The 25700-nt window shown below is 42.4% G+C and overlaps 1 protein-coding gene across 1 annotated transcript; it reads right to left on the bottom strand.

Moving 5' to 3' along the window:
- Positions 1 to 901: 901 nt before the first annotated feature.
- On the bottom strand, positions 902 to 22983 carry Olfml1 (olfactomedin like 1). Its single transcript, XM_005075724.4, has 3 exons — positions 22500 to 22983; positions 18866 to 19154; positions 902 to 3153 (listed from the first exon to the last, which is right to left on the bottom strand). Exons 1-3 carry the CDS (start codon positions 22623 to 22625, stop codon positions 2363 to 2365), a joined length of 1206 nt encoding a protein of 401 aa, XP_005075781.1. The 5' UTR covers positions 22626 to 22983; the 3' UTR covers positions 902 to 2362.
- Between the last annotated feature and the right edge of the window lie 2717 nt (positions 22984 to 25700).

Here is a 25700-nt window from a genome sequence, read left to right on the forward strand (position 1 = left end):
GCTAGTATTTTCTCAGAAGTATACAATTGTTTTGCAAAATGCCATATAAACTTGGCTTTCTCGGCCTTATGTGCAGTTTAGGAAGGAACTTTTCACCTAAAAGAGATACTCTACCTGTAGAGATTCTCTACACTAGGGTGAGCAGTTTGGGAGAGGTGTATCCTGCAGAGCTGTCGATTAGGCATTTCCCAAATGGAAGCCAGACAGCACGCCACAAGCACACTATTCTCTTGACTTCAAAGGAGCCATGTGTACAGAACTCACTCCTTTGATAATGTTCCTGCACCCTTCCATATGAGTAGGTCACTTTCTTTATCTCCGAGGTAGGTAATGTGACTTTACCCATAAAGCAGGTATTGATCCCTAGATTCATGGAGTAGTTATGTCATGTTTATTCATTCATATCTGCTTTATTCTGCAAACTATTTGGGTTCTCAGGCCATTTCATCAGAACTGTGGGCTGTTCCTTTCTACTCAAATGGTTTGTGGTGGTGGTGATGGTGGTATCTCTCTTACTGCCTGTGGTCCCAGCCTGGACTTGGCAAAGTCATATAAACAGCTGCAAGAACACAAAGCAAGCCTTGTCATGTGACCAACCTGGAAAGGCAGAGCCCTCAGCACATGACACAGGCTGGCACTACAGCCTCACTTGTGACCTAGAATCAGCCAAATGGGACACACATGTGGGAAACACTTTGCAGATGCCCCTCTCAACTACCCCCTATAAAGCCCGGCATGCCTGCTGTGGCAAAGTTGCTTGTCTGCTACCTGGCTTCCATCCAGACTAGTATATTTACCAAGGGCCTTGGTGTGTTAGGGATCTGTTTACAGTAAGCCCAACACAGACAATACTGGAAAGCTTTTGTGCTGGGGGGATATAGGCAAATATAACCCGATGAGGTTATTTGTTTAATCTCACTTTTATTATATTTAAAGAAAGAATTAAGAAGCAGGCAGCAGAAAGACAAGATGAGGCTAGAGTTTTGTCCTTACCCTTGGGCTGGTTTGCCGGAGAAAGCTGACTTTGAAAGACGTATAAGAAGACCTTGTGCAGACATGACAACTGCCTAAGGGGCAAACTTTTATTTTTAGGCTGAACTGATGGACATAATGATTAAGGATAGGTGGGTAAAAGTATATAATTGATACTTCCTTCCTTGGATGATGGAAAGGACTATGATGTTTGCAGTCTTTTCTAGCTCTTTCATTTTATAGTTTGCTACTTTGAATAACTCACCTGGACTCTCATCTCTGGCTTAGCAACTATAAAGATTTGTACATATCTACAAAGGCAAAAAGAGAATTATACAATGTTAAAAGTCTTTGTAACTAGAAAGTATCATCCCACTATTATTGGTTTTAATTTGATACTGTATCCACTTGGCTTGGCAGAGGGCAAGGCTAGAGGAAATAAAAATTGAAAATCAACAAGAAATAGTGCTTCCTGGGTGCTATGGTCTCAAAGTGAAAGCTGCTGTGTTTGAACATTTAGTTCCCAGCTGGGTACAGGCCTTGAAGTGAGGCCTAACTAGAGGAGGTGAGTTACTATGAGGGCAAGCCTTAAGGTTTCTTAGAGCAGTCCCACTTCTCAACTGCTGCTTGCTTCCTGATAGCAGATGTAATATGAACAGCTGTCTCATGCTCCTGCTACAACACTTCACTATTACCGTGATGGACAACATCCATGTTTTTTTTAAAGACAAGATTTCTCTCTGTAGCTTTGGTTGGCCTGGAACTTACATTGTAGACCATATTGACCTCAAACTCACAGATATCCACCTTCCTCTGCTTCCTGAGTTCCAGTACTAAAGGGGTATACCACTGTGGATGGCTTCCCTTTAAAACTATAAGCCTGCAAAACCTTTTTGTGTCATAAGTTGCTTCTTGCCAGGTATTTGGTCATAGCAACAAGAAAAGCAACTAATAAAGTCGGGCAATGAAAATGTATTTATAAACATTTGAATAAGAGGGTAGAGCCCAAGTGAAAGCCGAAGAAGAAATCAGTTGAGGTCAGGAGTGGCAATATCCTAATTGGTGGAAGAGGAATAGACTCAGAGAAAATGCTGGAAGGCAATAAGGAAAGATTGGGACTATGATAGATCAGATGGAGGAAGCCTTAATCTCCATCAGATTTGGATGGGGACAGGTTATTGGTCAAAACTTCAGAATGATGGCCTCATTTATGCTTTCAAAAGATACCCAATGCAGTGACATTGGGGGAAAAGAATAATATGTATATAAACTTTTAGATCCTGTTCCTGTTTGCATCCAGAAGGATACTACACTGTAAAGAGACTGTGATCTCAGTATTCTGGAAAACCGCTGCCCAAGTCTCACAACTCTCCCTCCAAGCTGCCATCCATTACTCCAGAGGCAGCCTTTTCTTAGTCTGGAGTTTGTAAATGATCTGATTGCCTTCATTCCAGGCATACAACTGCTTATCTCTGGGGTTGTAATGGATCATGGAGTGACTTCTTGGCCGCCTGGGGAAGAACAAATTGGGCAGATGTTCCTCCCTAACAGTGCCCAGTGGATCATAGACACAGGTGATACGGTGAGGGCCCTGTCCACCAAAACTGTAGACCACATAAAGGACCCCACATAGGAGGAATGAAGCTTCAGCATCCTGGTTTCTACACGGTGTTTCCCATGAATGTTCTACTCCCAAAGTGTCCGGATCGATTTTCGTGAGAACCAAATGGCCTTGGATACCCGGTCCTGAGTGGATAGCCCAAAGCCCATGTTCATCCACAGCAAGGTCAATGTATGTGGATAGGGAGTGTTGATAGATGGGGGCTCGGCCTGCCCCTCCTGGGAGAAGCATTCTGTCCTCCACCATCTTCTTCTGCAGATTATATTTAATTATCTCATTAGAAGTTCCTTGATTGTGAAAAAATAGAAAGCTTTTATAGATCACTTGCCCTGATCCCTGCCAGGAAAGTGGTAAGATTAGCTTCCGGGGACCAGGCTTGGTACTATCTTCCATGAATGCCCGCAAATTTGCAAATTCCCAAACTGTGTTGTTTCTGGATCCAATTAATAAATACACTTTTGCAGAGTTACCACGAGCATCTTTCATCCAAGAGCCATCTGGGTCCATGGTCTTCTTCACTATTTTCAGGGACTTTATACTCATCAACATGTTGTCACAGCCTAGTCAGACAGGAGAAAAAGAACAGATTATTTATGAATATGAGCTGTCTACTTTCTAGAAGACTCAACAGACCTGAAGAACCTTGCTTGCCTTCAGATCTAATACTAGTAGAGACTATCCTCTCATCTCTGATACGATACCATGGTTTCTGACAGAAGAGTTTCCCTCAGAGAATCCTAGCACAAAAAATGGAAAACAGGCATGTACTCCTTTGAAAAAGTAAACACCATTAGACCTGAACTCCCTCCATTTCCTGCTACTTAATTATAGAATTTTCCTAGAGGAAGCTATGTTGTTTCTCCTTTCGGTAAGTAATACAATCACTGTATATATATTCTAGCTTCCTCAATCATCTTATAATCTTCATTTTTTTCTTCATAACTAGCCCCTTAGTCTTAACTTGCATGCATCTTGCTTATTATTATTTTTAAATCTCATGGTTGGAAACAGTGTGTATGCTCAGCACTCTGGAGGCAGAGACAGGCAGCTCTCTGTGACTCTGAGACCAGCTTGGTTATATAGCAGTTCCAGGGCTACATAGTGAGATCCTGTCTTAATAACAAATAAGTATCTCCAACTTGCTAACCTCTGGATATTTTATCTTTCCCACCATTTAACCCCCAGCTTCTCCTACAGAACAGTCTATATGTTCCATGTTTACTTTCTCACCTCCCACTCTCACTGACAACATTATCTGTCCTTGATAATGCTATCAGGGAGCTCCTAAATAAAAATTCCTGCCAATCTTTTATGTGAGGATGTTACTTCATCTTCTGTAATATGACAGCACTGATCAGTTCCTCTTCCTTGATTATGCCTTCTCCCCCATCTTTGCCTGTTTGTTTCTCCATTTTATCCTCTGACAATGTGGCAGAGATCATGATCTGTGTTCCTCCAATTCCATTTCAATTCACTCTTCCTCATTGCCTGTGAAACTATATTTCACAGTCTTCTTTGTGGTTAGGCTGTTTTTGCCTGGTGGTATATAAACAGGAGTGGTATAAGCATCTTCCACCTGGCCTTTAAGTATGCCATCTTCCAGATGACCTTAGCCCCTTGGAAACATCATTGTGACTATGTTCAAGAGGTCAGCATTACTGGCCATTTCAGCGAAAGTAGGTCATCAATTCTAATTTGGGACTTTTTGGTAGATCTCTATAAATCTGGCCAAGAACCCATTGTTAGGGAGCCACAGGTCACAGGGATGAAACAATTATTATTATTTTGCTACATGGATATAGATTCAAACTGCTCTATAAATTGGTATCTCTATACCCAACCATTAGTGCAATTCTCAGACATCATCCGAGTAGTTTCTTTGTGCAATAGAAGACAATGAGTTTACAACTGGTCAATGCACAGAAAGTAAATATCTGGAGAGTGCTCAACCACAAGCGGGACATACATATCATACTCCCTCCCCTCGAGGCTCGGGGACCACCACAGAAGAAGGTCCACAAATACTATAAGAGCCAGGGGTCAGGGAGGACTGGAAGGAAACACTATCATCAGGACTAGACAGGACTACTGCACTCACTCTATCTGCATAAGATCAATCCAATCACTCTTCCAGCTGTGGTGAGTGGGTGGTGGTACTTAGGGTCATGAGCTACATCCCTAGCTAGAGGGTTATTGATAGTTGAAGATATCTAGAGGAGTAATGCCAGTTTTCTTTATGGGTGTGGTTCCTAGTAGGTCAGTTGTGTTCTGGTGATGGCCTCACATCCATGTGCATGTGGACAGTACAAAATGGACTTGGTGGGTTATAATAATTTTTAAAGGACATGAGGAGGTGGGTTGGGAATGAGTCTTGGGTTGGGCTGAGAAGAGCTGGAAGGAGTAGGAATGAAAATGATCAAAATATATTGTATCCATGCATATATGAAATCATCAAAGTATTAATTAATATATTAAAATGTTTTTGCAAAATTCAATAAAAATATTCAACTATATATCTTACCACCTACTCTTCCTCTGCAAACCCTGAGTCATAATTTCTTGTGTAGATCACTGTAAATGTATCTGATTTGTCTCCCTGATTTTAATCTGGCTTGCTCATCTACATGTCATACTTTCCACAAAGCAGAAAGAGGGAGCAGACATTTTAAAACTTTCTCCTTCCCTAGCAAACTTAGAATAGCATCCTAATCCTCTACCCTAGAGTGTGAAATGTGACTCTTGTTTATCATTAGTGAGCCATCCTCTGTGGCTAACTGTGTTGTGATTACATAGTTTCTTTATGTTCTGTGAGCATGCCAAATTTCTTTTTGACTCAGTAATCTTGTACTTAGAATTCTTCTACCTGGAACACTCTTTTCCTTGAACTTTGCAGAGTAGATTGGATCCCATTCATTCTTCAACTAACCCACTTCTGCATATCTCCAACTCACTACGTACCACAGGATGGCCTCAAACTCACAAGTACTAGAATTATAAGCCTGCACTACCATACCTGGCAAAGTCTCATCACCTTAGTGGGCTTCTTCTTTCCTTGAGATCACTCAGTACACTAACTGTTTTATCTGCTTCTTTACTAGATTAGTATCTGTCTCCCTCACAAGACTCTCCAAAAACAGGGTCTTCAACTTCATGTTCAATATTATACCAAATGCCTAACCCAACGCTTTGAGGATTCAGTGCAGCAGCTGAGTGAAGAAAATAAAATATTAGATGTTTTGCTAGGGTATAAACCACAGAACCATCTTAAGTAAATAATAATTCATAAAGCACTTCAAAGCTTTTAAGATACTTTCAAATCCATTATTTCATTAAAAAAATAGATCCCAGATTTTATGCAGAGAACACATAGAACGGAGAGCAGGCTTAGATGGACAGAGTCACATCCCGGGAAGCCAATTCTTTAGATGGAGGCACAGTGGCCTTACCTGGCTCATGCTGTGCCAGAGACCAGATTTGGATGAGAGTTGTAGAAGTCTCTCAGCTACCAGGAACTGCCAAGTCCTCCTAACATGCCCCAACAACATGATGGTTTGCTTTCATGTGTCAAAATTGTCATGGTTGACCTGACTGTAGGCAGGTAGACACTAGAAAAGGAATCCAGGGACTTTAAACATCTCAGGAGCACATGGCAGAAGGAGCCTCTGCTGTAGTGAGCTCTTGAGGACTGAGGGAATGTGGAGGTGGAACAGCACCCTGATTCTCAGGGCACCATCTCTACCGGAACACAGCTGAATCTGGCTGAAGTGAAGCCACCGGTCTTCCCTGATCCTATGCTGATCACCAAGAAGAAGTGAGTGACTTTAAGCTCTTAAATAACTATAGACTGGTTGTACAGGGGACGGCAAGGAGGGTTTGTGGGTTCCTAAAGATACCCCTATGACACTCCATGTAAAAGAACAAGTACAAGGGTTGAGTAGGTTATTAAATATTTTACAAATACATAAAATACATTTGTTACTGTACTGTATGACTTTATAATATTTTATGTGATTCTTATAATAAGTAACCTTGTCATATATTTTAATCACTAGTTTCCAACTGAAGAAAGTTAAGGCTTGCATTAGTTTCTTGGAAAGGTCACACAGCTAGTCAGTGGTGAAGGGGTCTTCTGAACTCAAAGTTGGGAGCCAGGACACTCTCAGTGAGCCTCAGATGTAGGGAACAGTGTGTGGTAGGAAGGGTTGGGAGCCATGTATACTGGTGTGCCCAGAGAAAGACCATGGAAAGCAATGATCTCTCAAATATGATAAGACATCTACTTCCAGAAGGTGGCCCCACAGTACCTGTCACTTCTGCAAGGGAGGAACAGACTTGAAGCTAAGCTGTGTAAGGACTGTGTCTTGGAATGAGGAACATGTGTTTCATATATATAAGAAAATATTCCTGTGGATTGCCTGCTGGGTGACATCTGGGCCTTGGTCTGTGGTCATACCACAGCCAGGGTCTGTGCTGATGTGTGTGACTCCTGTTACCATTGAAGGTTATATGGCTGCCTGGGGTCTGGGCTGCCACTTGAGTCCATGTTGGTATCTGAGGTCCATGCTGCCCCTGGAACCTTGCTGATCTGGGTGGCTTGCTGTGCTACCACACAGGCCATGGTTAAAAACAGGCCCAAGCTACTGCCAAAGGCTATGACTAAGCCAGTGGTCCTACTTCAGCCCAGTCCATTGTCTGTGTTACCATAGGGGCCCATGCAAACCACACATGTTGAAATCCAAAGGTGTAAGATTCCATCTGACACCAATCAGAATGGCTAAGATCAAAAACACCAATGACAACTTATGCTGGAGAGGATGTGGAGAAGGAAGAACACTCCTCCATTGCTGGTGGGAGTGCAAACTTGTACAGACTCCGTGGAAATCAGTATGGCGATTTCTCTAGGGATCAACCTACCTCAAGACCCTGCAATACCACTGTTGGGCATCTACCCAAAGGAGGCACATTCACACCACAAGGACATTTGCTCAACTGTGTTCATAGCAATGTTATGTGTAATAGCCAGATCTTGGAAACAGCCTAGATGCCCCTCAACTGAAGAATGCATAAAGAAAATCTACATTTAGACTACTCATCAGTAAGAAAAAATGACATCCTAAAATTCACAGGCAAATGGACAGAACTAGAAAAAGCCATCCTAAGTGAGGTAACCCAAAACCAGAAAGACAAATATAGCATTACTCACTCATAAGTGAATACCAAACATAAAGCCAAAGATACCCAGCCTACAGGCTGTAACCCCAGAGAAGCTTGAACCCTCTTCCAGAGAAAGGTGGAAGCAGATGCAGAAATCCACAACTAACCAAGAGGCCAAGCTCCTGGAATACAATTAAAGTGAGGGAGGAGCAATAATATGAACAAAGGAGTCAAGTCCATGATGGGGAAACCCACAGAATCAGCTGACCCGAGCTAGTGAGAGATTAATGATTTGGGTCTGACAAATGGGGAACCTGCATAAGACCGAACTAGACTCCCTTAATATAGGTGACAATGGTGTGACTGGGACAATACATGAGGCATTGGCAGTGGGTCCAATACCTAACACTAATGCACAAACTGACTTAGTGAAGCCCATTCTACATGGAGAGATACCTTGCCCAGCCTACACACAGGAGTGTGGGGGTGGAGAGCTGTCTTGGTCCTGCCTCAACTAGATGATGGGACAGACTTAGTAGACTTTCTAATGGAGGCCTTACCCTCTCTGTGGAACAGATGGGAGGAGGGGAAGGAGGGAAGCAAGAGGAGAGGAGGAAGGGGGAACTGGGATTGGAATGTAAAAAATAAATTAATTAAAATAAAGAAAATATTTCTAAAGCCATGAGCACTTCTCACCACGTTATAAAATTTTGTTATAAATTTTGTTACTCTTGTCCCAGTTAATGAATGGTTTCATCTATGTAGCCCTCTTTCAGGGTGGACAATAAGGACAATATGGTAGTTTGAATGAGAATGGCCCCATTAGGCTCACATGTTTGAATATTTGGTCCCCAGTTGGTGGAACTGACTTGTAAGAATTAGGAGATATAATCTTGTTGGAGGAGATGCATCACTGGGCTTTGAGGCTTCAAAAGTCCATGTCATTCCCAGTTAGCTCTTTCTGTCTCTCTGCCTCCTGTTTGTAGATCAGATGTGATCTCTCAGCTACTACTCCAGTGCCATTCCTTCCTGCCTGCTGCCGTGCTACCAATCATGATGGTAATTGACTCTCCTTCTAAAATTGTAAATGCTAACAAACTTTTTCTTCTATAACAGTGGTTCTCAAACTTCCCAATTCTGAGACCCTTTAATACAGTTCCTCATGATGTGTTAATCCCAACCACAAAATTATTTCATTTTTACTTTATAACTGTAATTTTACTACTGTTATGAGTGGTGATGTAAATACCTGACATGCAGGATATCTGACCTGTGATCTCTATGAAAGGGTCGTTTGACTCACCAAAGTTGAGAACCATGTTCTATAGGCTGGTGTGGTCACTGTGTCTCTGGCAGCAATAGAAAAGTACTACGACAGGCTTTGTGCTGGACTAGAGATTTCCTTGTAAGCAGTCTCCTCCCCCAACACTTTCTCCTCTTCCTTGTCCTCCTTTTCTTTTTGTGTTTCTGCTTCTCATCTTCTTCCTCCTTACCTCACTATCCAGACCTTTTCTGTTTATGCTCTACACTCAGGAACCGACTAGTTTCAGATAGTGCAGTTGTTTGTCACTGCCCAAGCACGTGATCCCAATTTCTACTATGCTAACTTAGAAAGCAAATACATCAGCAAGTGCTATCTCACTGTCTGAGTGCTTCAGGGGATGGATGGCAGGAAAACAGAATGACTGTCTTGTGTGGGATGTTTCTCAGTGATCCACACTGATTTGGTGTTGCTGGAGAGCCATGTATGTCATATTAGCAGGGCCTGGAGTACAATAACACAGTATGTGTTGATCTTGATGACTACACAGAGCCTCTCAGTAAACACTTATTGCAGGTGTTTCTAGGTTCCCACATTTTCAGTTGCTAAATTCAGAATATTCTAAGTTACCTAAAACCAAACCTAGTCAGCCTTATTGATGATTAGCAGTAGAGTATGAGGAAGGAAACAAATCTGATCCATGCCTCTTCACTTACTTAGGTGTATGCCATTCATCGGCAACAAGCAGAGAGCACTAGGAAAATTCCTGAAAGCCAGGAAGATGTCTAAGCTCTGAGTGTGAGTCCAGTCAGCTTCCACCTTGGGGCTCCTATAGCTGAACCCCAATGTGGCCAAATTTCCTTCTGATACACTCTTCTCTAGAAGAAACCAGCTCTCTTTGTTGTAATAGATTTTCTTCCCTTGAGTGTCTATACGTTTTTATGATACATTATATACTCATCTGCTGGTATATTTATTGTCACAGTTCCTTCAACAGAAAGTAAATGTGGTGACATTCAAGACTTTGTCATATCTGTTTCATTACTTTGTGTTCTCCCTGGAAGAATGTCTGGTACATGCTACAACATCACTAGTTCAGTTATGAATGTGGCAAAGTCAGTATGTGTAACTAAATTCAGCATGCCCTGAATAAGTTTTAAGATGGCAAAGGAGTTTCTGTGGCTGAACGTTTGAGAATGGCTACTCAAGAGCATTGTGACTGGAAAATATTCATGTGAGGCAAAGCAGGGAACTGGCCAGTCATCTGGGGGATTTCTGATCTCAAACAACTGCCACTTTACATCAGGTATCTATCTGCTGACTGCAACATCTCAAGCATTCCAAAGTTATCATGATAAACTCCTTGATTTTTCTCATTTGTAGGACAAGTTGGTTTTACACACACACACACACACACACACACAGAGTTTTCAATGCTTTGCTTTACATTTTTTCATATATTTACTCTATGTGTATGGGTGTTATTCCTGTATGCATATATATATATATATATGTATATATATGCACCACATGTATGCCTGTTATCATTGGAAGTCAGAAGAAGACATGGGATCGCCTGGAACTAGAGTTACAGATGAATGTGAGCCATCACGTGGGTGCTGGAAACCAAACCTAGGTCTTCTCCACAATTCATAAATGCTCTTAACTGCTGATCCATATCACCAGCCCCCTTTTGTTGATTTTTAATTAAATTTCTTAGCAAACTAAAAAAAGGATAGGCATGGTTTCCATTCCTAGCTGTGACATTGCCATTGTCTGACCTTTTTGGATAGAAAACTCAGTGTAGATGACTTTCTCCTTCCCTTCTTGCCTCACTGTGCGATGATCTAAGACATACTCATCTCAACCTGAACTCTAGTAGCATTCTTGCTGGTTCTCTTTCATTTCCTCAGACTCATCAACCAACAGACTCTCTGTTCTCACACACACATTTGCATAACTAAAAGCTGATCTTGATTGCTCCCTGTTTCCATCAGCATCAAGACCAAAAACCCAATATAGATGCAACCAGAATTTGTAGAGGAAGGATGGACCCTGGAGCAAGAATTGGAATTTGGCCAAAAGAATGTGGTAAAAATGGCCAAGCAGTGGTGGTACACACCTTTAATTCCAACAGTCAGGAGACAGAGGCAGGTGGATTTCTGAGTCTGAGGTCAGCTTGATCTACATAGCAAGTTCCAGGACAGCCAGGGATACACAGGGTGATGGGGTAGTGGTTATACCTAACTGGTGGGATTGTTGTCAGTTACGTGACAATTGTCATTAAGATACACACATTGCGCTGAGTGGTGGTGGCGCAGGCCTTTAATCCCAGCACTCGGGAGGCAGAGGCAGGCAGATCTCTGTGAGGATGGGCTGGACCGACAGCCTCCAAAAACAATACAGAGAAACCCTGTCTCGTAAAAACCAAAAAGAAAAAAAAGATACACACATTGCTTGGAGATGACCTAAAATTTAGTTAGAATCAACAAATATTAGCTACTATTCTCATTACTCCCATTTGTCCAGTTGGCAAATGGGAGATTGTTTAGCATGGAAGTTCAGCTATCCTTTGGTTCCCCCCACTCCCACAGTCTCCTGCTCTGCCTTAGTTCTATAAAACAATTTGCTCCATGTGACACAACAAGCTCCATTGCACAACTGTGCTGCTACATGTAGCTTCATTTGCTTAGGGCGCTCTCTAGACCTCATCTAATGAGTTCTTTTCTGTGATTAAAACTGGGTCTGAGGGTTACTTTCTAGTTTTATAGCCCCATCCCTATCATGACAACCTTGACCCTATGACCTAACGTGTTTCTGTGACACCTTATACATCCCTCCATCAGCAGTACTCACTCTGGACCGTTTCCTCTGTGTCTAGATTGCTTCTCCACTTTACTATAAGTGGTTAGAAGAACAAAGACCATAGACAGTATTCCATAATGTTAGCACAAGTCCAAAATGTATCTGGAATTTAGTTAGACATTTGTTGAACTTATTTGATACTTGAGTAAGAGAGAATGAGTGAGTGTCCATACTAACCGGAACCAAAAGCTACCAGATGACATGTTTGGGGACCTTTCGTTAATATTCATAGTACTAGAAATAACCTCTCAGGAAACAGGATTTTTAAATGAGTAAGCAAAAGAAAAAACACAAATAGAAACCTTTCTTGACTCATGGGCTTGCACTTTCTAGGGAATGTACAGTAGCAGCTAAACTGTACACATATGTCCTGTGTTGCTGGCCTCCAGAATGCAGCAACACTGGGTTTGTGTGCACATGCACGCACATGCACCCTTTTGATCTCCTCCATTTCTGCCTGCAGACAGACCTTCAGTCCCCTCCTATATAGTTAATACATCTTTTACAAGTTAGTCATAGTTCTCTTAATGTTTTTCTCTACTCATCAAGAACCCATGGGACCTTGAGGGCTGTCTCACAGAGATGTTTTCTTTAGTTTTCAGTGAGTGAGGTGTTTCAGTGAGTGAGTTGTTCGTTTTGTTTGTAGTGGGTTTGAATACAGGCATGCAGCTGTCTACTTGAATGTATTCCAGAGGCATCCAGATATTCCACAGACTTCTTGGAAATATGATCTAACAAAAGATATGAGTTATCTAACAGCAGCAGGGTGAAGGTTACATAAGGTTACTCCCATGCTTCCTTGCAATAAAAGGAGTTGGACTAAAGAAAGAAAATAAAATCTGTTATAATGGCTTGTTTTGACTGCCTTGAGAATTCTTTTTCAAAAGCTACTTAGAAGTTAAAAGGAGGTCAATACTTTTATCCACTCAGGAATGCAGTCTGTGGACTCTGAAAGGCTTTAGCTGGATAAATTCTCAATCTGGGTGTCTGGGGCTGTGGGGCTGTGGGGTTGTGTGATAACAGGCAATTATAATGGACGAAGTTTTATTTTGACAATGATCTTAGCACCAAACATTGGGAATGACTTTAAAATCTGTCACTCATTTCTATTCTAAATCATGTATGTGTGGGAAAGGGGTGGGGAGAGAAGGGGTGGGGAGTTAAGAGTCTAAGAATTTCACTTATCTCAACATTCCTCAGATTGGGGATCCATATTGACCTCATCTGGGAAAACAGTAAAGGTTGAAGGCTTTAGAACAGCTCCATGGGGAATTGCTTAGTAAAAAGTTATCTTGTCTGTCCCTCAGGACATGGTCCTTAGTAGTTGCTGAGAAATGTCTGCAAGAAGACAACCATTCTTCTAACACGCATTAGAATTCACTTGTATCCTAGGTACAAGACAGAATTTTCTAAGGTAGTTTTACTGCATTCTCTAAGGTTTCCCAAAGAAATGTTCAGAGTCAGAATGTCTGAATGAAACCCTATAGCCTCAGCCCTCCCTGACCCATAATCCCAAGGTGTTCGTGACTGTCATAGTCCTTGTAGGCAAAGAAGATAGGAATAGTAGAATCTTCAAGAAAGACAAGTTCAGATAATTAGTTCAAACTAAGGCATGGTGGTAGGTGGAATTCCAAAGTGGTCCCTGCGATTGTTAATTGTGACAGTTAGCTTGATGGGACTTGGAATCAAAATGGAAGGATGGAGACATGGCTCAGAGGTTAAGATCACTGGCTGCCCTAGCAGAGGATCTGAGGTCTCTTCCCAGCATCTACACGGAGGCTCTCTGCCATCTGGAAACTCCAGGGCTTGGGGATCTGGTTGCCTTCTGATGTCCTCAGCATCAGGTGGTACATGTTCGTACATGCAGGGGAAACACTTGTCTACATAAAATAAATAAACAGTAAAATAAAATAAGTGTTGAAATGGAGACAAATTTCTAGATATGTCTGTAGGGGCATTTCTAGATTGAGTTCACTGAAATGGGAAGACCCACCCTCAAGAGGGCAGCACCATTCCATGGCCTGGGGGCCCAGGACTGTATAAAAAGGAGAAGGTAACCACCAAGAAGATATAGTTGAGTGATGAGGTCCTAGGTTCAATTTAACTCTCTGAAAGAGGGAGAGAGAGAAAGAGGGAAGGAAGGGAGCTAGAGAGATTGATTGATGGTTGATTCGATGCTCTCTACTTTCTGACTGATAACATAATATAACCAGCTACCTGCTGTTTCCATGTCTGCCATGATGGATGGCATCCCCTGGAACTATAAAATAAACCCTTTCTTCCCAAAGTGGCTTTTGCCAGTATTTGTTGCAGCTCTGAGTTAAATGAATAATGTAGCCCTCAAGATCCCTGTCCTGTATAGACTGCACATAACCAACTCTCTCCCTAGAGCACAGACAGGACCTGGACAAATCAGAGGGTGTACACTGTGATCACATGGTACCATCAGACAAAGGTTCAAGGATTCTGTAATTATTAAGGCTTCAAATCAGTTGACTCTGATTAATCAAAAGGTTGATTATAATTGACAGGCTGATGTGATCAGATACAGAAATTCTTAAAAGAGGAGTTAAGCACCTCTTGAAGGAAAACACTGCCTTTCAGTGGCATGCTGTGAGCCTACAGAGCCAGAGCCTCAGGAAGCTCCTGGCCTTGGTCATACAGTTAGAAGCCGTGTGTGGACTCTGCAATAATCAATTCATATATTTTTTTGAGACATGGTTTCTCTGTATTGTTTTGGTGATTGTCCTGGAACTCACTCTGTAGACCAGACTGGCCTCATAGAGATCCACCTGTCTCTGCCTCCCGAGTGCTGGGATTAAAAGCATGTGCCACCAATGCCTGGCCAATCAATTTATATTGTTTTAGGACACTGATTCACTACTGACTTTATGATGAGCTGTTATACAGATTTAGAAAATTGATCTGGTATAGTCACTACCAGAATAGTCAAACAAACCACTACCACCACCACCACAATAAAATAAGTGTAGGAAAGGGGACCTTCTTTTTTTTTCTTTCCGAGACAGGGTTTCTCTGTGTAGCTTTGGAGCCTGTCCTGAAATTCTCTCTGTAGACCAGGCTGGCTTTGAACTCACAGAGATTCACCTGCCTCTATCTCTCGAGTGCTGGGATTAAAGGCATGTGCCACCAATGCCCAGCTACTAACCTAATGTTCTAAGTCTAGCCTTGTTTGAAAATAATGGATCACATGCTGGTTAGTTTCTGTCAACTTGACACAAACTAGAGTTACCAGGGAAGAGGGACCCTCCTTTTGATTAGTCTGTGGGCCAGTCTGTGAGGGCATTTTTTGATTGATGGTTGACATGAGTGGGTCCACCCCACTGTAGGTGGTGCCACCCTGGTCAGGTAGTCTTGGGCTATATAAGAAAGCAAACTAATCAAGCCATGAGGAAAAAGCCAGTAAGCAGAGTTCCTCCATGATTCCTGCCTCTGCTCCTGCTTGAGTGACTGCCCTGACTTAATCTTAGTAGTTGACTGTGATCAGGATGTGTATGCCAAATAAACCCTTTCCTCCCCAACTTGCATTTTTTTTTTTTTTTTGCCCTTCTCCCTCCATGTCAGGTCCCTGTTCTACCCTCCATGAATACAGAGAAGATGATGTCAGGATCTTTAGTAGCAGTCTGGTAGACAAATAAGGCATACACAAGTGAGAAGGTCTGTGAGACAGTAGTGGGGATCTAGGAAGCAGGAGAAGCAGTAAGGAAACTGGCCCAGGTTGCAGAAATGTCCGTCTACCAGGGAAAGACAATGAGGGTTGGCCCAGTTTTAAATAGCTATCACCGAATCAGAGCTCCAGAGGTGACAGCCATGTGAATGACAGTCTCTGGTGTCTGCAGAGTGGGACAGAGGATGGAGTTGAGAAAGCATGAACTCTAGTGTCAGGAACTCTGCTGTACTCTAGCTAGAATGGGTAAGGGTTCACCTCAACGTCTGCAGGTCTGAGAGTACCCCAGAAATAGAAAAACTCAGGGACACAGCCCTGCCATTTGGGCTTCGCCTGCCTGTGATCCTCTGTGAAAGCTCAGGCACATTGTAGCTCAGACAATATTTCACCTCATTCCCCTCATCACCTCCCTTACTGGAGGTGAGGATTAAACTCAAGTCCTGCAGTTCTCTGCCACTGAGCTACATTCCCATCCCTCTACCATGTGGAAGAAGTCCCTGTGCTCACCCTGCAGCAACGACCCTATTTCCCATCTCCTTTTTATTCTCATGCTCCCTTGTCACCCCAACATGTGCTCTCAGAGAATAAAGGTCATTGCAGGACAAGGCCAAGGCTGAAAATGATCCCTGCTCAACCAACTCGATCAGCTGATTCATGTTATAGGAAAGGCACCCGGCTCTTTCTTCAGACTCAGGACTAAGGTGTTCTTTTTTTCGATGAAACTCTAAATAAGCTGTGCTGGCATTCACTCCATCCATTTGTTTACTTGCTCACCTACTTCTTTACTGATAATTATTTGTTTGAACAAATATTCTGTTCTAGGCCCTGGAGACACAGCATCAGCCCTGCAGTAGAGTCTCTAAGCTCTCATGGAGCTGGCATAGATGGAGGAGAATCTGAGCAGTGAGCCAAAAAATGAATAAGAAACTTTGAAGTTTTAAATTGTTATAGTTTTAATGTGTCTCCCTCAAAGGGCACATACTGGGGGCTTGCTCTTTAAAGTCACATATTCATATTGCTTGGAGGTGGTGCCTTTGGGAGATAATTAGGTTTAGGTAATGTTGTGAAAATTGAGGGGAGTATCTTTTATGATTGTATTAGTGGCTCTTTAAGAAAAAACGAAATATGAAAAATAAACCAACATCCTGGTGTTAGGGTGTTGGGAGATGTCATTCTGTAAATATGTGTCTGATTGGTTTGAATACAGCACTGTTGGCCAATAGGGAAGCAAGATTGGTGGGACTAGGAGTCAAGGAGGATTCTGGGAGAGAGAGACAAAGGCAGACACGATATAGGCCACCAGAGTAAGAAGTCCAGACCCTTTTCTCCAGTAAGAGAAATAATTAGATTAACAAGTATGGGTTAAATACTTAAGTCAGAGATAGCCAGTAAGAAACCAAGCAAATGGCCAACAGCTTCATAATTAATACAGTGTCTTGTGTGATATTTGGTAGCTGAACTGGCAACAGAACCCAGGCAGGAATCCTGCAACATTAGGGAACATACATCTCAGCAATGTGGAGGTAGAGGCAAGAGGACCCCCAGAACTCAATAGTCAACCAGCATAGTGAGCCCCAGTTCTCAATGAAAGACCTTGTCTAATAAATCCAAGACAAACAGCATCTGAAGAACATCCTAAGTTGACCTCTGACCTCCACAAGCACACACGCACACATGCACACACACACACCTGTCCATATGCACACATACACAAAAATAAATAAATAAAAGGGGCTTCTGAGCTAGCTTGCAATGCCTTTCCATGTCATAATGCAGCAAGATGGCCCTCCCCTGATGCCAAATAGATACCCACATCATATTCTTAGACTTCCCAGACACTAGAAAACTTTTAATTAAACTAAGTAAATTTTTATAAATTACATTGGATGATTCAGTTATAGATACAAAAAAACAAATGAAGACGTAAGTGCTTGGGTAAAATTTGTCAAGTCATACAAGCTTCCAAACTACTTCTGGGTTTTTTGTCTTAACAGATTTCTTATCAATCAATTAATGACCTAAGTCCCAAACCTTGAAAGTATCCTGGATTCATGTCTCTTAATCATCCTATACTTTCAACTGTCAGTTACCAAAACGTGTAGATTTCAACTCTGAATCTCTTTTAAATCTAACAGCTTTTTTCTATCCTGTGAGACTTCATGCTGAGTCATAATTTGTTTAAATTACTTCAATATCTCTGACAGGTCTGTCTTCTCTGGTCATAGCTTCTTCCTTTATATCATTTATTTCCCTGCTTAGAATACTTGGGGGGTTTCTCTAGTCACATTTAATCTCCTTATCCCGGACCATATGATACTTCATCACCTGCATTTGGTACCTGGGATAGTATCTCTGTTCCAGTATTAAAACAAGGTCTCTTGTAGCTTGGACTGGCCTTAAAGTTACTATGTAACTGAGGCTATCCTTAAACTGCAGATCCTCCTGCCTCTGCCTCATGCTGGAGGTGGAACCCAGGGTTTCATGCATGCTAGGCAGGTGCTCTACCAACTGAGCCACATCTTTGCCCCAAGACCCTTCTTATAATGGCCCATAAGTTCTTAAAAGGATTACACTGTGACGGTATGTGAAGCCCTAAAAGCAAAGATGACCCTGATTATATCTTATTTCCCTGATGAACTTCTCCAAATTTGGAAGTGTAATTAGCACATGAATAGTTACCTTATTTGCAGTGAAATCTTTTTAGAATACAAAATACAGGTGGGAGCCTTACTGTTTGAATGAAATGGACTCACACACCAGACAAATCTTCTCAGCTGTGATACTTATTATAGTATGAGCCATGAGATACTATTACTGACAGCCTAGAACTGAAAAGGGTGGGGACAAATTCCTAAATGCCACCACCCCAGACAGCCCACATCAGCAATTTGATGCAGTACCGAGTCCTGAGGTTTGGTTGTCACAGTTTCTGGTTTCAGACTGTTGCTTGTTACACTGGCAGGAGCTCTCTGCTACCAGGGCACTTGATGTAGCCCGCACCAGCATCCATTCTCCCTACAAGGATCTATTAAACCAAAGTCATCTGGGGAGGACCCCAAAGCTGCCTCTCAGACTATAGACATAACCTTCCATGAGGTCTTTAGAAACTCCCTGAGGAAAGAAAGCCACTTTCTTGACGTGGGATTCTGTTGGGACGCAGGACCCCTGCCACGTGGCTCCCAGTCCATACACATAGAAATGCACGCAGTTCTCACTCATCTCTTGATCACGCTTCCTAACTGCACACTGCCTGCATCTCTCTAAGAGTGTTTGGCCCATAAGGGGCGGTAGAAGAATCCCTTACTTGCATTCAACAGAGTTCGGATCTTCTTTTCTTCTTCGGCTGCTTGAAGCACCCTTTCAGCCAGTGTCTTCTCCTCTGATTCGATGCATATGTCAGCCTCGCGGAGGTACTCCAGGTAGTCAATCTCCCGCTGGGCGCGTTCCACTCTTAGTGCCAGGTTATTGACTGCACTCTTGTATTCACTCGTGTGGGTCTGACACCTCCCCAGCATGATGGAGATGTTTTTTGAGAATTCCTGGAAGTCTTGAATGTATGCCCTTGTTGTTTGGGTACATTTTTCCAGCCCTTGCTTCAAATAGGAAGTAAATTACCAAAGTTACCAAATTACTGTAAATTATTTCAATTATTCAAGTAATACAAATAGTTATTGTTCATAGAAACATATTATTAGAAAAGTATCATCAAAAGGGGGTAAGTAACCCATAATCCTAAATTCATAGGTGCTACTGACATTTAGTATACTAGTTTTTTAGTTTCCCAATATATTTTTGTGACATATATAAGCATATATTTGCATATGATTTTACTAAATATCTGTTTATTTTAACTTCCTGATATAATGATAACATTTACATATAATTATTATATTATTATAATTATGTATTATTTCTCATATTTACTTTTGAAGTGGTAAAAATCTTTTCTCTCAGTATTCAGGTAGGCAGCATATTGCTGTTTTCTATAGTAATGATAGGTACAATAGACTTCTTGGACTTAACTCTTTCGTGTGTGTGTGTGTGTGTGTGTGTGTGTGTGTATGTGTGTGTGTGTGTGTATCTGTGTGTTTATGTGTGTATATTGTACATGTGGAGGCCATAAGGCAGCATCAGGTGTCTTTAACAATCGTTTGGACCTCTTATGCTCTGAGGCACTGTCTCTCATTGAATCTGAAGCTCACTGGCTGGCTAGACTGCCTAGCCAGCAAGCCCTAGAGAACTACCTGGCTCTACCTCCACAGCACTGAGCTTACAGATGGACATTTCTACCCCTTACTTTTTATGTGGATGCTGGGGATCTGAACTCAGGTCCTCATGTTTAGACAGCACACGGTATTGATTGAGTCATTTCTCTTCCACAAGAACTTATTCTAACAGAAACTTTGCATTCTTTTGTCAGTATATCCTCCCTCATTCCTCATACATCTCTGTTTTTATGAGTTCAACCTTTTCAAATTAAATGAACAGTGAAATCATTCATTCAGTGTTTATCTTCTCATGGCTGGCTTATTTCACTTAGCAGCAGAAGCAAGTCCATCTACAGTGTCATGTCTGAGCTCCATTTTAAAGGCTGAACAACATTGTATATGTATATTTTCTTTATCCATATGTAACATAATTTTAATAAGGTGCAATCTTTTTAATTGAAACCCCATTGTTTGTTGTTTGTTCCATTAAACACCTTTAAAGAAACATTTAGTCTTCATTTTCTCACTCAGTGTTAAGAAACCAAAAAAAAAAAACCCTATGTTTCTACATTTTTATGCCCTTAGTTATTTTTTTAGGCTAGATTTCAAGAAATAAGTTACACTCCCTTAAATCTGGCATGAGCTAAGGCTGTAGTAATACTCAATGAATATTTGGTGAAGAGAAGAGTAAATGAATGGAAATGGGTTGCTGGGTCACAGAGTTGGTAGTTAAAGCTCACTTGGCAGCATTGACCAAAACCTTCTCCATGAACGTAAAACTTTTTACTCTAAACATAATTATGATAATTATGTAGGGCACCTTCACTTGGAAGAGAAAAAGCTAGAGACATGAAAAGCTGTAGAAGCAGCACATACAAGAGAGACAGATACACAGAGAGAGAGACAGAGAGAGACAGAGACAGACAGAGACAGAGACAGAGACAGACAGAAAGACAGAGAGGGACACAGACAGGGAGAAAATGAATATTAATATTTCTTAAGTATCCAAGTATCTCTTTTCCCTTTTCCTACTCTCCCACATAACCTTCTCAGCAGACCCTTATCCCTGAGCTGTCAAGCTTCTGCATTAGCCGGAAGTGCTTGTCACCTGGGACTTGACTTTAGATCCTAGTGGTCAGAGAAGCACATATCTTTATCTTCTTTTTTTTTTTTCCTTTTTTTGGTTTTTTGAGACAGGGTTTCTCTGTTTTAGAGGCTGTCGGTCCAGCCTGGCCTCGAACTTACAGAGATCTGCCTGCCTCTGCCTCCCGAGTGCTGGGATTAAAGGCGTGCGCCACCAACGCCCGGCCATATCTTTATCTTCTACAGAACATATCTAAGTGTCTACAGAGCATATCTGATCTTCCAAATCCACATTCAGGGCTGAGAATGTCTTACTCTGTGTAGCAATGAGAGAATGTTTAACTCTCACAGCAGCAAAGGACAATGCATAGGAATTTAGCTGGTGCTGAAGCCGGAGCAGATGTTTGGCGTTTTAAGCAGGCTAGTTTGGTGGTGGGTCCAGAAAGAGAGCAGTAGAGCAGTAAGAGGCCTGGGTCCTGGGAACGCTTCTTGCACAGCTTCCGGGCCTCTGCCGGGACAATGTGAGGAAATGTGTTTGGATTGCTCTGTGGGCTTATTTTACTGAGACTATAGCTAGGTAACACCATCATTTCAACTTACAGATCTTTTAGGAAAACACAGAAAATAAATGTTTGAGATAACAGTGTCCTTGAAAGAAGATGCATAATATGCCAGTTTAACTCATGTAAGAGCCTGTCATTCTAAACTGAAAGGTTGTATTTGTCCCCAAGAACCTGACTGGCTCATAAAAATACTGAATTTTGTTCATTCGCTTTTGTTTTAAGATAGGGACCCATGTAACTTAAGCTGGTCTCAATCTTTGTATGTATCCAAAGATGACTGAACTGCGTGGTCCTCTTCCTGCCTCCATCTGCGGAGTGCTGACATTACAAGTACATGCCAACATATCGGGCTTATGCCGAACTAGGCATTGGACCCATTGCTTTCTACATACTAGGCTAGCACTCTCCCGACTGAGCCGTGTTCCCAGCCCCCGGTTTTTGCCTATTCTAATAAGGTGAAAGCTCAATGTTTAACATTTCCTGAAAAAAAAAATCCCACTTCTCAGCCTAAATCCAGTTAAGATTAAAAAGTAAAAATTCATGATCAGTCTCTGTGGATACTACATTTTATGATCAGTTACCAGTTCATCATAAAAACGGAAAAAGAAAAGCTAGAATCAGTTAGCATCCCAATACAGTGAAAGATGAATGAAGTGTGACTACAGTTACAATTTTATATATGCTTTGAAGACTGAACTACTGGGTTTTAAACGTTCAGCAACCTGGAAATTTACTTAGCTGGTAAGGCCATGTTCTGAGTATGGATAAAACATCCCCCATTTCTCAAAGTAGAAATTTCTTTTTTTTAATCTTCAGAATATCAATTGAAGTTAAATTCTGTCTACATCCATTTTACAGGTGAGGAAAACTGCCAGGGCAAAGCGTAGAGTGAAGCCTCACTCAAAGTCTAGAGCGGTCTGGACAGGAAGTGTTATCCTGAGCTGCTAGGCTATGCAAGTCTGTAAATGTAATCATAGCAATGATTCATTCTGTATCTGGAAGACATGCATCCTAGCTGACAGGAAAGTCCATAGAGTGACTTCCAAGAGGCATACTCCCAGTGAAGGGAACACATGTCACCTACCTCCAAGACTTGGAAGCGCTGGTAGATGTAGTGTACCATAGCTGGGTCCTGGGCATGTTGTGGTGGGGGCAGAAATGCTGAGATGAAGAGAACCAGTAAACAAGCTCCCCGGAGAGCCACCATCATCCTTCACCCTCCCCAGCAGCAGAGTTTCTTACACTTTGCTTCTCTAAAGAAACTCAAGGTTCCAGGTAGTGATCTCTGCTTTTCTGTCTGCTGCTGTGGCAATTCCTTGGAAAACAACGCTTCGCACAGCCAGAGAACAAAGTCTGCTTGTTATTCTATGCAGTGCATGATCTCAGTTTCAAGCTGGTGATCAAGTCCAGCTGTTGGCAAGTCAGTCCCTGGAGGCCTTGCTTGCTCACTTGGTGCAGAGAGCTCCCTGGGTCCAGCAGCTGCTGCCCTCAGCCTGGGCATGCACAGACCCTTTCCAGGCTAGTGGCTGCATATTGCTTCCAGGTCTAGGGTGTATTGATTGGGAAACGGGTGGGGAGGTCTTTCCTCCCCTCCCCCAGATCTTTTACTTTTGTTTTCCTCCTCCCTAATGGACTGTGCAGTCCAATCATAGGCCTAACTCAATACAGGCCACCCTCAAGTTCTCAGCGTTGGAATTTCAGTTCAGTTTCTGGCAAAAATCTTTTGGATCCTTTTCCAAGAAGTTCTGTTAGGAGACCCCACCTCTCTTTCCAAACTTCTCTTGCATTCTTGTAACTCTTAAAGGCATAGCAAGGAAATGTGAACACTAGTCTGTAACATCTCATAAAAGCCAGTGTACAGGGCTGAATTGCTTTGGGCAGAGAGGTACAATGGGCCACAGGCCTGGCTACCGGGGCCAACAGCTGAGAATTGTCAGGATTGAACTTAGAAGAAATTTCTTTCCTTTTGTTTTCAGATTTATTTTTTAAATTTATGTATATATGTACACATGTGAATATCGGGGCCTACAGTGGCCAGAAGGTGGTATCAGAGATCCCCTGGAGCTGGAGTTACAGCCTGTCTCATGTGGTTGCTGGGAACTGAACTCCAGTACTCTGCAAGAGCAGCAAGTGCTCTTATGGGCTGAGACATCTCTCCAGCCCTAGAAGAAGAAATATCCTGGGAGGAGAATGAATGATTGACGCAGTGGTACTTGCAGCACTGAGCCATCAGGAGATGAAATTCCATTGTGAGGATTCCTCAGTTGCCAGTGTCAGAATTCCCTTTAGCAGAAGACTAGAAACAGGATGCTTAGTCCAGCTGAAGACAAGCCACATGGTAGAACAAAGCCATGAAAACCTTCCAATTTTATGTTTTCTGTTCTGCTGCTGTCCACCTGTCTTTACCTCTTCTTCCATAGGCAGGCCCAGGACTCCACCTTCATGTTTTCTTTTTTAATGAATCTCTTTCAAAAATATGGAAAGTTGGAGCACCTGTGAAGTATGGAAAGACCCCTGGCCAGGAGTCACAAGACCTGGTTTTGCATTTGGTCCATGCACAGGAAGCTAAAACCTAAAATCTGAGAATTTCCACTGGCAGCTCTTGAATATCCTTGTTCCTAACAGATGCTCCTCTCCACTTTTCTTCGATACTTTTGTCCCTAACTGGTTCTCCTCTACATCCTTGGTAAAATCATAAGCTATAGCTTCTTATTCTTTTTTTTATCATTTTTATTTTAATTTTAAATAGCTTGTTTTACATGTCAATCCCAGTTCCCTCTCCCTCCCCTCCTCCCGCACTCCCCTTCCCCTTCACCCTCCCACCCTATTGCCAAATCCTTCCACATAGGGGATATCTAGAATCTGTCATTTCACTCTGGGTAGGGTCCAGGCACTCCCCTAAGAGTCCAGGCTGAGAGAGCATCCCTCTTTGTGCTATAGGCACATGATGACTGTTTGTATTCCAGGGATAGACACTGATCCACAGCTCAGGGCCCCATAGGTTGCCCAGGCCTTCTCGCTGACACTCACATTTGGGGGTTCCAGATCAGTCCCATGATGGCCTCCCCACTGTCGGTCTGGGGTCCAAGAACTCTCCCCTGTTCAGATCAGCTGTCTCTGCTGGTTTTGCCAGCCCATTCTTTGCCAATTTGCTCATCACTCATCTCTCTCTGTCACTGGGTTCCTTGGGTTCAGTTCAGTGATTAATTGTGTGTTTGCCTTTGCTTCCATCAGTCACAGGATGAAGGCTCACAGTCAACACCTTCTTATTCTTAAGAATAATTGCTCCTAGCCAGGCGGTGGTGGCGCACGCCTTTAATCCCAGCACTCGGGATGCAGAGGTAGTCGTAATCCCAGCACTCGGGATGCAGAGGTAGTCGGATCTCTGTGAGTTCGAGGCCAGGCTGGACCGACAGCCTCCAAAACAATACAGAGAAACCCTGTCTCATAAAACCAAAAATAAAAAATAAAAATAAAAAGAATAAAAAGAATAATTGCTCCTGTTTCAGAGAATAATCTGTGAACTCCTCCTAAAACTAGCTGAACTTTAGCTGACTTCCCTTAAATCCTTATTAAAAACAAAATAAAAAACACCTCTGTGAGTTTGAGACCAGCCTGGTCTACAGAGCAAGTTCCAGGACAGGCTCCAAAACAATACAGAGAAACCCTGTCTCAAAGAAAAAATAAAAAACACAATTGACTTCCAATCTGTGTCTTTCTACCCTTAAATAATCATAGCTCTTAGCATAGGACAATTTTTGTTGTTGTTGTTCAGTGGATGGTGGTTGACGCACAAACTGACAACTGATCAAACTACCGAAAATAAGTGACTATGGCGTACTCAGCTACAAATGGGACATCTACATCCTAACCCTTCCTCAAGGCTCAAGCACTATCAGGTAAAAGGGGACAGAAGGAGTGTAAATGCCTGAGGTTGGAGAGGACCAGAGCAAAATAGTATCTTTTGGACATGACAGGACCTCTGTACCCACTAATTCGCAGAAGGCATGGTTTCCTGCAAAAGATCAAGCCAGACAACTTCCAGCTTGGAGTAGGAAGGACTTCATGAGTCTCCACCCATCAGGAGCTGTGGACAGCTGATGGTTTCTGGGGGAAAGAGAGTCAGTGTTCTTCAAGGGTGTGGCTCCTGGTGGGTCTACCATGTTCCAGTGGACAGGCCTAGACCCAGAGCTATATGGACAGTACATATCGAAGTTGGGAGTTATTTTAAATAGGTCTGAAGGGTTGAGGAAACAGTTCAGCAGTAAGTACTTGCTGAGCAAGC

The sequence above is a fragment of the Mesocricetus auratus genome, unplaced genomic scaffold (assembly GCF_017639785.1).
Source record: "Mesocricetus auratus isolate SY011 unplaced genomic scaffold, BCM_Maur_2.0 Super-Scaffold_4256, whole genome shotgun sequence".
Classification (NCBI taxonomy): domain Eukaryota; kingdom Metazoa; phylum Chordata; class Mammalia; order Rodentia; family Cricetidae; genus Mesocricetus; species Mesocricetus auratus.